General features: G+C 33.6%; 1 protein-coding gene across 5 annotated transcripts in view; it reads right to left on the bottom strand.

Moving 5' to 3' along the window:
• GPM6B (glycoprotein M6B) overlaps nucleotides 1-12,010 on the bottom strand; it is a 216,190-nt gene that overhangs the window by 56,759 nt on the left and 147,421 nt on the right. The window contains exon 1 of one of the 5 annotated variants that reach the window (XM_031958989.1): nucleotides 3,004-3,491. The exons of 1 other annotated variant lie outside the window; for it this stretch is intronic. In XM_031958989.1, coding sequence (XP_031814849.1) covers nucleotides 3,004-3,064 — 61 coding nt within the window. In that variant the 5' untranslated portion in view covers nucleotides 3,065-3,491. Of the gene's footprint in view, nucleotides 1-3,003; nucleotides 3,492-12,010 lie in introns of those variants that run through there. 3 more of the 5 variants (XM_023500329.2, XM_031958990.1, XM_031958992.1) reach the window with 3 other exon arrangements.

Here is a 12,010-nt window from a genome sequence, read left to right as displayed (position 1 = left end):
TAAACTTGTCATGGGAGAGGGTAGAGAGGGAGTAGAGAACAAGAGGTGATATGGTGGTGATTGAGAAGTCAGTGTGGTGTTACTTAAAAGGAACTATCTTTTTATAGAGAAATTAGAAGAATCATACTAGCTGGTCAGGTATTCTTACTTATAGGAAGATACTAAAGGGGCACTGGAAGAGTAGAGCTAATTACTCAGAATACATAATGTAAATCTAGAAAGTAAAATGCATTTATATACTTATTATACACTATAATAATTAATAAATTATTTTTGAGGACTTAGGCAAGTGACAATAACAAGAAAGAAGAAAAGACTGAAGTATTTCAATTGAAGATCTTCGAAGTAAAAGGGAAGGGAAAAAGAAGGGATACAAGACAGCATGTACTGAAAACCATATGTGAAAAGACAGAATGTAGAAAATTAGATTTAGTAATGATATCACTGGATGTAAAATGTGCTTTAAAATTACTTCCCAAGTTTAGATAATGCAGATTTCTGTCCTGATTGAAGGAAAAGTTCATTATAACATAAAAAAATTATGATTTTCCAAATCACATTTGAAGGAATATTTAAATTGTATACATTAAATATACTCTTTCCCCTTCCCCAATCATATATACATATATATATATATATATGTTTTGTAAACTGATTAATTCAAGACACTACAAAAGAAAACATTTTTGTGGGATTTGGTTTTGTGCAATTGACACCTAAACTTGCTTTTTAAAAAATTTTTGGCTTTTCTAAATAAAGATGGATAACTGGGCTTCTTTCCAATCTAACATTTATAGTGTTTTCTTTACCAATCGCAACCTCCCACTTCTTTGAATCAACAAAATCAATAGTCTGACCTCTGTGTTTGCTTATTTTTATTCATTTGGGCATGCAAGGCCAGCGTGCAGATGATATCATCTGATAATTGACCATTTCACATTATTTGAAATGTGTCTAAAATCTGAATTTTGTAATTCTGCAAGCCCCCACATGAATCATATTTTATCTCAACTTTTATTGCCCAAACCTAGCTGATTAGTTTTCAAGTACATAATGTTGGGTCTACAGAAGCAGTTTATGTCAATGCATTGTAATGAATGAAACGCCACTGTGTTTATCAAATAATTTGTTTATGGTACAAAAATTGTAAAAGGTAACCTTCAAAAGCCATTAAATAGTGTGGTGCTCTGAAACAAGGCCAAGAGATTATCAACTGAACTGCGGTTTTTTTTTCCTATTGTTATACATAATGATGACCCAGGACATTTTAATAGTTTGTATACTGAGAAACCACATTATGAATTTAGGAATTTATTTAGGTTTCTGGCTCATAATTGCTTCTCTGTGGCTGTGGGAGTCTCATAAGGGGTATTTTCATATGGAGTCAATGGTTTTTCTGGCTGTTAGCAAACGCCATATTTCAAACATAAAGATTCTGTAGTAAGGAAGGCTTTGGGGCAAATTACTAAAAAAAAAAAAAAATATCAATGACATCATCAAATCAGCTGTAATAATACAATTATGTTCCAAAAGGATTATTAAATGTTTATCTCTGATGATCTTGAAAAATGAATTTTTAAATTTTAATCAAAGCCCTTCAACTCTATGGATATCCTGCAGGCTCATCTTACCAATGGACTGATTTCTGCCCAGGTTTCATCATTTTGCCATTTTGCTTTTATTTTTCATTCATAAAAGGATGTACAAAGCTTCTTCTAAACAAAAAAATGGATTGTCAAATTTATGTTTAAGCTTATGTTTCAAAACTGTTAATAAATGATTATTAGAAAAGGCTTGATATGATTTATATCATATCAAGATGCTATATAATCAGCATAATAGGTATTAATATTTAACGCATATCAGTGATTCCATTTTACGAAACTACTATTGTCTAGCAACCATCATTGGACCATGATGACATGATAAACCACCTTAATATGACTTATTTCTATAATAGACTCATCTCTATTGAAAGGGTGGCTTCTACTTGTATAATAATCTACCATATCAAAGGAGACAGACTAAATTGCGATGAGATGTAATCTGGCAGTGACTGAATTTGCACTTTGGAGTGTTCAACTTGTGATCAGTCCATCACCCAGGGAGCACAGAGATTAATTAAGCCTCTCTCCTCTGCCATTTTCTTATCTCAAAATGATTAACTTGGATTGTTTTTTCTCTCCACCAAGCTGAAGTCATTAAAGCCAAGAGAAGCATGACCTGGATCTAAGATTCTTTTAAAGAAAAGAATCTAATTTCTTCTTCCCTTCTTGTAAACACCATTGAATCTTTTAATAAGAGTAGCATTAGGTGGGGGTGGGGGAAGGAGAGAGCAGGACTAAAATTCACCTTACAATACTGTTATTTCAGGATTTATTATAGGCATGTGTTATATTTCAGGAGATATGGGTTAAACCATAATACATATTATTTTTTAGGAGCACATGTCATATTATCATGAGATTCTAGTAGTCAAAAAAAAAAGAGAAAATATCTAAATCACTGGGGAAAAAATCAAGAGGGTTTTATAGGGGTTCATAAGGCATCCAATGCATGCACTCTGTTATCATTCCATTTCTATACCATTCTACATTGGCAGAAAACATATGTTATCATAACATGTTTTGAAAGCTCAAGAGCCTCTGTAAGCAATAGCATATAAATACTGAGTTGTGGACAAATAGGCTGGGGGAAAAACCTAATCAGCTTTCTCAGTCTCTCTACTAGAGATAATAAGGATTTTTCTGAAAGGACTACTTTCAGGTAGAAATGGATAAAGATTTGGGGTGAGAACCCAGAGGACTCAGCAGCCCTTCTAATCTGTTGTCAATTCTCAAAGGCAAAAGAAAAAAAGAAAAGAAAAGAAAAATCCCTGCAGGCTGAAGATGCAATAGTGATTGTTTAAGAGCAAGTTCTAAGAGAGTGACAGAGCAGTCTAAACCTTTTTTAAGCACCCCCAAAGAAAAGATTTAAACAGGCTATTGTTAGAACTCTAGGTACCTTTTTTCTCTTGGCTTTGTTCTGTATTTTCCTCCGCTGCAGTTTCCATGGCTGGCTTCATACCATCCACCAAAAATGCTTTTTACCCCACTCCCCCCCAAACGAGGCGTACCCCCCTCCACTATTCCCTTTCTTTTGACTCCCCTCCGTTTCTTATTTACAGCGCCAGTGATTGAGGGGCTCTGTTCTCTTCTACAGTAGATTACGGTCCCTTCCCAGATGCCTTCAATTTCACTCTGCTACAGGTCCATAAAGATCTCTGCCAGGGAACAGTCAGCCATACGTCACCGAGGATCCCAGTTATAAAATACCCATTCTTCCCCTCGATTGTGTTTAAAGTTTCAATGTAGTCTGGACTGGAAAGCGCTTGCTCCGTGGCCACTGGTTTTCCCCTTTGCCTCCACTGTCTCGCTTTCTCAACCTCCCTTTCTCAACCTCCCTTTCTTTCTCCCCTGCAAAGGCTCCCGATGAATGCTAATCAATTCTCCCACTGAAGAATAGATTTGTGACATCAGGAGAGAGGATGTGTGTGAGAATGAAAAGCCCCCCCTCCTACCGCATGACTCAGCGACAGAACTGCCCCCACCCCAGCACACAGCCTCTAAGCAGAGTGCCTGCCACCCCACAATCACAGAGTCCTTTCCCATGGGACCTTACTATTATGTTTCACATTTTGATTTGTTCCATATCCCCCCCCTCCCCCTTTTATATCTCCACGGGCAGAGACACAGCATTTGACTACTGTCTGTACTTTATCTGCTTACTTTAACATTTTTCTTATACAAAGCATGAATAACAATAACCAAAAAAGAAATAAAAGTATAAGTACACCCATGTTTGGCTATATTAACAGCCTCATAATTCGTCAGTGCTAAGAACCTTTTCCCAGTCTTGGCTAGCAAAGATTTATAATAAGAGAAAATAAAACTCAATTTCAATAAATGAGAATATCCCTAAATCCCCAAATTTTAAAAATAAATTTAATTTATAGTGAGTATGTATGGTATAGCTTATTGGCATTTCTGAGGGATGACACAAAAAATAAAGTGGTCTTATTTGTAGGCATGGTTATTTTAGCATATGTTTTTTTTTTTAATAAAAAAACCAGAAAGCCATATAGTTATTTTTAGTTGTAATCTAAATATTTAACAAGACAAGAATTTGTCCCTATTTCCATTACTAGTACAATTTTTAGTTATCAATTTCAGAAACTTTTTATTATATATTCAAAAACTCTAGCACCCTAAGAGCTTAACTCATCCAAGTGTATATGGCTTTATCATGGTTATGTGCCATATGTTTCCAGGCTACACTAATTTTCTGCACTTTTCTTTAGCCTTTGGCTGACCCACTTATTTTTATTGTCCCCATAAGAAACTATCTATAGAAACTCCAGTCATATGTCGAGATGGCCATTCATGAGAGCAGGGCTCAACAAATGAATGGTTCCTTGGCTGTGAATTGAGCCAGTAAGCCAGTTATGATTTAGCACCTGTTCTTGTAGGCACATAGAATGACAAGAGACAGAAACCACTTCTCTCCATTCTCCCAATAAAGTTACCAAGTTGTAAAAGTTTGCTGGTTTCCAAGCCAAAACTTTGAAAAAAAAAAAATCAAAGCGTATAAGATCTTGAAGCAAGATCTTAGACAAACAATCTAGCCATTTAATGCATTAGTTTTAGATAATCCTCTAAACTTCTGAACAATCCAGTGCCTTTGATGTGGTTACACTAGAAAAGGTTTTGAAAACCAGTTTGGTCTGTTTACTTTTTTCTTTTAAAAATTCCCTCAGCAAAGACGTGAGAATACCACAAGCAACTCTGTCTCATGTCAATGTCACTGCCAATACAATTTGTTAATTGGGAGGATGTCAAGCCTGCTACAAGCTGAAAACTATACCTTCTGTTCCCTCCTCTTTAAAGACTATTTTTTACTTTTTTTAAAAAAGAGATTCATAGCTATTATCATTCCCAAACAGGAAGCCCAATATGGTATCCTAACCAGGAAGGTCTTAAACATTACCTCAATCTGTTCAGCCAGAATGATGACTATTGTTATGTTAGAATGGACTCATTTCCTCCCCTAAGCAGTTCAAAAAAGAACGAAAACTGAAACAACCAAAATAATGAAACCAAGCACAAAAAGGTACAACAGTGACCAGGAATAAAGCTGTCATAAAAATCCACTACCAACCATGTCATTTAATTCTAGAACCAACTGATAAGAATATTTTCTAGCTGTTGCTTGATGAGATTATTTTTAAAATATGGCTGGGAGAGGAAGGCAGAATAATACCAACCACATTTGGGTAAGCATAGCTTCCTGGGCTTGGGAATTACAGTAAAAGGACAAAAGATGAGAAGGCCCTTCCAGCTCACATCCATTTTCAATCAATCCATGTGTCTTTGTAAAATTATTTTTAAATGGCTGGTTTTCACTTCATTCTATTACATGGATTACATCTCTCCCTTCTGCTTTTCTTTCTCCATAGTCAAATGACATAAGAAAATTTTGCAAGTTAGAGATGTGAGGCTCATAGGGTTATTATTATCATATCATATGATATGATAAATAATATCATATATTTATTAATAATAATAATATTATTATTATCTTTGTTCTCCACATCAACAAAGTGCCATGTATACATAAAAACTAAGTTGATATTTAAATTGATAATGGTTATTTACTTTTTTTTTTAGTACTAATGAATAAAAAAAGGATACTTAAAAAAACTTCTGGGATATATACTTATTTTTAAAATCAAGAACACTTTTTTTAAAAAAGAAACTATTAACATTTTAAAAATACTGTATGAGTAAATCATTAGAACCTTAGAAAAACAGAGCTCTCAGCCCTGAAGTCAGGAGGATCTGATTTCAAATCTGACCTCAGACACTTAACACTTCCTAGCTATGTGACCATGGGCAAGTTACTTAACTCCAAATGCCTCAGCAAAAAGAAGAACAGAGCTCTGCCCTATGAATTAATTTCCATGTTATAAAGGTAATGAAGACATAAAACACGTCACCAGCAAAAATACTGTGTTTACTGATAAGAAATACAATCATTCAAAAGATTAATTTTCATAAGATTACCTAAAATATTCACAAGTATATTAAAATGCAAGAAAATGTTCCTAGAAGGAAGAATTGATGCAAAATTATTATTATTACTTTATGTTGGCAAAGCACTCTACATAGATCATTTGTAATAAACCTTGTTTTTTACTAACTATCAGTATTATTCCCTACTTAATAGAAAAGGAAATGAGTTCAGAGAGATTAAATAATTTGCCCATGTTTAAATATGGCAGGATTTGAAACCAGGCTCTTCCCAAGTCTAGCACTCTTTATCTATTGCACCATACTATGGTGTATCAGAATAATGGAATTAGATGGAGGATTTGAGGCTTATCTAGTTAAATCTTCCATCCTATGCAAGAATTCCATTTACAGCACTTTTCACAGATGGTCACTTAGCCCACACCTGACAATTACTAGCAACGGGGAATTCACTACTTATGGAAGCCTATTCTGTTGGACAGTCTTTTGCTAAGTTGTGCTGAAGACAGAGTTCTGCCTCCATATAATTTCTACCTATTGACCTGAGGCAACATGAACACAACTAAAACTCTTTCATAAGCTTTTCACAAATAATATGGCTCTCAGATCATCCCTAGTTTTCTCTTCCTTATTGCTAGTTCCTCCAACTATTGTTCACATTATGGTTTTCAAATGGGCCAACATGCTGGTAATTATCTTCTGTATATATTCTGATTTGTTAACATCTTTTTAAAAATGTGGTACCCAGAAAAGGACACAAAACTCCAGATGTGAACATATTATTATTATTTCACTTGTTCTGGATATGACGCCTACTACTAAAATCTGCAATTACATCAGTTTTTTTTTTAGGGAAAAATATATAATATGTATATTATGTGTATATATACATATGCATACACATATATATGTATAAATAGATAGATTACATTTATCATGAAAAAAAAATGCCTAAATTGCCTAACACTTAAATGAAAAAGTAACTACAAGAGAACAGTTTGACTACAGGTGGCTGTGTTGAGTATTTTATGCTAATCTTGAGTGCTGTTTTATTTCCCATACCCCACTCAATTCTAGACTTTTTCCTTCTAACAGACTTATAAATGTACAATATTCCAATTTGTCTTTGCTACTATAATTGTCTCTTCCATATGTGTCCTTTTTCAGTCTCTTCCCTAAAAACACCTATCCCAAACATGAAGTCCTTATACAGTAACCCAAAAAGTCATCACCTAATCTTCATCTGAAAAAACTTCTTGCAACAAAGAATTCATTACCTTCCAATGGAATTTTCCATTAATTCTAATAGCTTCTTGGTTTTTCCTTCAAAATCTGTTTTGATTACAGTCATATTTATGCCAGACAACATTCCATTTGGTGGCAGCTCTTATTATTAAGAAGATTTTCTTTATGTTAAGGCTAAATTTACCTCCTTGTAATTTCCATTTAGGAAGTATGGCCTTGTGGACAAAGAACTAGGAAAATCTGGGTCCAAGTCTTGCTTTTGACATATATTGGCCTTGTGATCCTGAGGTAAATAGGTTAACTTTTCAGGATCCTAGCCAGCTCTTGAAATCTAAAAATTACAGAGAAAGTACAGATTTGCATTGGTAGGAAAGATTTTTCACAAGAGGATTTCTATCATCAGTTTAAATCACTGACTGGTCCTGATTCTGTCTTCCAGGGTCAAGAATAACAAGCATAATTCCTTTACCACATGAAAACCTTTTAAATATTTAGAAACAATCATCATTTGCCCCCTAAGTGCTCTCTTCTCTAGATTCAACATCTTTAGTTCTTTTGACTGATCTTTACATAGCATAATTTCTACTTCCCTTACTATTCCTGGTTGCTTTCTTTTGGCTGAACTCCAGAGTCCAAAGGAAGCATTGATTTATTCAACTATTTCTTTTCACTCATAGGGATTATTTGTAACTGAATTGTCAGAATTTCACTTTTTAAGCATCTCTCATTCATACTGAACCATAATTCCTTGTAGAGTCTCTAAGCCATGAGATCATACCTCACTTTTCTCTGAATTCTGAAATGTTTTTCAAAAGTCCAAGACCTGACTGTAGTCAGTGTCATCTGCTCATCCCATCAGAAACTTCCAAGGTTCTGCAATTTCTACTTAATCAGTTCTTCTTAGTTAGTTTGGATTAAAACACCTGATTTAGAGTCTGACCTGGCTGCTCATAGTAAAATTCCCAAATTTTATCATTTACCCCCTTCTCAGTTTATGTTTCCTTATTCATACTCTCCCCATCTCTCCTTTCAGAAACTTTCTACCATGCTTCCTTTCACATACTTGTGGATTTCTAAAGAGATTCATAAATTTTTAAACATATGATACTCTTGCTTCCATAGATTAATTAATTTGGAAATTCAGTTGAATTAAACAAGTATACCCTTCCATTATGATATTCTGGGATCAAGCCCATCTAAAGGATACATATAGGTATATATTTTCTTATTCCCAGTCAGAAGTGCTCTTCTTCTTCTGGTGTTTCACCCCACAACTCTATTGATGGATTAATTTTGCTTTATATTATTTATTTATTTACATATATTTTTTTTCTATTAAAGACTATAATCTCCTTTGAGCAAGGGCCTATATAATTTTTATTCCATAGATATTCCATAGAAGATCATGCACACAGTAGGCAAATTTCAGGTTCACTTTGGGAATAATAAATTGGTCCTTGTTCCCAATCAACTTCCTTAATATTTGCAGAATTGATGAATGAACTCTTCTGGATACTTCTTTATTGATCACATATAATTCTCTTCCTAAGCATCTTATTTTGCAATATCACCTAGACATTTTTTGCTCTATTCCTCAAAAATTCAGTTTAAAGTCTTCAGTCTCCTTGGCAAATTTTTAACCAAATACATTACCAATCTACTACACCAATAAAGTAAGCCACAATCCAAAACAAAAACAAAAACAAAAACAAAAACTGAATCTAGGACTTTGACACCATTTTCTGTTTAATATTCCACTGTAGGTCTTACTAATATAGCCAGACCTTCATTTTCTGTCTTTAGTTTTATTTTTTAAAAAGTCATTACTTTTATTCATTTGGGAGAAGAAACAAAAACACTATCTATAATCCTCCTCTACTTTTCTCTAGTTCCTCAGTTTTCTTCTCAGGAATTTGGATTCTCCAAAGAACATCCTAGAGTCCTTTTGGTGATTTTTTTCCTGTATGAATCCATAGAAGTAGGGGAAGATTTGGATATTTGATGAGTTGTGGCAAGCTCTGTGTCACATTATAGTTTTCTTTTTCTTTATTATGTATGGCTTTCTTCCATTTCCTTGGAATTTTTATGTTTCTTTTGACTTTCCTGGATTACTCCTTCCAATATAAGATTCCTTCATCACACCTAATAAACCCCACAGATTTAAAAGTATTCCTTAAGTCCTTTCAATTTCTTTAGATAGGAGACTTGCATTTAGAAGGAATTCATTTAGCTACCACCTCAGAGAGGAAGACAAGTATAGCACATCCCTATATGTCATTACAACTATTCTTTTGCTATCATATTTATTAGATTTGGCAAACCACCTCTCATAGTTACTTCTATTAATGTCACTCCTAAGTGAGGAGTTCTCCTGTAATTATTTACTAACTTAATAACAGACAGTTATCTATTGACTATAACCTCTTAGAACATACTCACCTAGAACCTAATAGAATTCCTTCCTTTTTTAGGAAGAATACCTTTTTTTAGGTATTCATTCACTGAAAAAAGCACTATAAATGGTGGTGTGAGTTGGTGATTGTTGATGTAGAAAGAGATCATTTTAGGGAATATTGTAATTAGTAAATATTGAAGTTCCTCTTGTATTCTGGTGACTAGAGTTACACATAATTTATTGAAACAGATGCATTCTAATGAAACAGGTGGTAAAATGAAGTTTCTTTTAAGTGAATAATATTTCCTATCTATCTCCATTATAAAAGGAGAGATCTTCTATTAGTAAAATAGACTGTCAAGAATATGAGAAATATTTTAAAATACTAAATTTAAGATAAAAATATAACCTTCTGAAAAAACAATAAAATTCATGCTGTCCATGTTAACACTCTTGTGCTGAATTCAGAATATAACACGAAACAAATGATATTAAAAATAAAAGAGATTGGAAAATCTCTAGCAATATGGGGGTTTGGAAGATTGTGTCATCTATAGAACTACAGCTTTAGCAATTTGCCTATGTTAGAAAAATCCTCAAACTGTTATAACAATTCTAATTTTAAATTTAACATGTTTTCTTTACTTTACACTTCCCTCCACTTGAAATCACCACCTCCTTTCCATACGTAGTCGCCCACTGACACCTGTACAGTTTTCTAGAGAATTTTTACAGTAAAATGAGATAATGCTTTAAAGAAACCTAAAAAGTAAAATAGAACGTTCTCCTGTCTTAGAATCATTTTGATATCTGCTGGGACATTTCCACTATCTGGCAATGGAGTAACACTAGTAATTAGGAAGTGAATTAATTCTACCTGTGTTGATTACTACTCACCCAAATCAATTGTTTGATAACTTCAGTATCTTTAGTAGGGGCTGAGAAAACAAAAATGTGTGGTTTGAGACCAAGCAGGAAGCATTTATTGAGCATTTGCTAAGTCAGATACTGTGCTAAGCATTGGAAATTTAAAGACAAAAATGAAATAAATGGTCTCTTCCCCCAAAGAACTTACAGTCTCAGGCAGAGAAGACAACATATACAAATGGAAGTATGTGCAGAAGAAATATGAAGTATTTTACCCCCAAAAGAAATTAGGAATTCTAAAAGATACAGTTAAGCAAATCTAAGGTTGGGGAACATTGCAAAGATATGAAGATAGCATTTGGCTTCTTTTTTTTTTTTTTTTTTTTTTTTTTATTCTGGACCACATTTTTCCCAATATATTTTCTGTCATTTTTCCCTAAGACCACCTTTGTTTTGAAACCACTCAATAGGAGAGAGGGGAAAAGGGAAATGGAAGAGAAAGGAAAGGAAGAGAGAAGGAGATACAGAAAAGCAGACAGAAACAGACTATTTGAGAGACTATGAAGAATGATCTTAGACTCAGTACAATTTCTTCCTCAGGGAATTACCTAGGATATTTGACTACTTCGTTTAACATTATGGCCAAGGGAACCACCACTTTGTCTCTGGGCCTGGCTTACTATCTGAACCTTCTTTAAAGGCTGACCTTTTGTCTTAGGCTACTTCTAATGCCCATCTTGGTTGGTGATATCGCCTGCGGTTTGATACTTTAGAAGTTTGTTGTTGCCTGATGTCATTTTCAAATATGACTGAATAATCATTATTCTTCACAGCTCTACATACAAACTACCAACCTGATGCCCTATCATAAGTAACAGGAACCATTTTAGCAAACATAAGTTTCCTCCTTTAGGGGAAAAAGAAAATGGAAAAATGAAATAAATGCAATATATATCTTATATGACTTTTGTTAAGATTTAAAATCTCTTTTCATGTATTCTGTATAGATCTGTTTATAAGACTTTTTGTGTTTGGTATATATAACTTAAAAGCAAATTTTATTCAATTACAACTGTATTAAATTTTACTGTTAAATGCTCATATTTTTGGTAAAAAATTAAGGGATGATAAATTCCTTAAAGTGATACTTTAGTGTTTTGCCCATTTATAAGATTCAGGGGAAAAGCAAAGCACAGAAGAAACCAACATCATAGTAAACTAAAGAAAGTTTTTTTTTTTTCCCTTGTATTTAGTGCAGTCACAAAAAGCGCCCATTGTCAGAAAAGAGCAAAGAAAAGAAGAAGAAATAAACCTACAAACCCAGCGAATATCATTTTTGATACATGGAATTTGAATTAATCGCACTTATGTTTGCAGCTCTGTCAGCACTTTATCTTTCTTCAGAAGCTTCGTTTTTTTTTAAAAAGTCATTTCA

This window comes from Sarcophilus harrisii, chromosome 3 (genome assembly GCF_902635505.1).
Source record: "Sarcophilus harrisii chromosome 3, mSarHar1.11, whole genome shotgun sequence".
NCBI classification, from domain to species: Eukaryota; Metazoa; Chordata; class Mammalia; order Dasyuromorphia; family Dasyuridae; genus Sarcophilus; species Sarcophilus harrisii.
The sequence above is the reverse complement of the archived record's forward strand: the minus strand, read 5'-3'. Positions and strand labels throughout refer to the sequence as shown.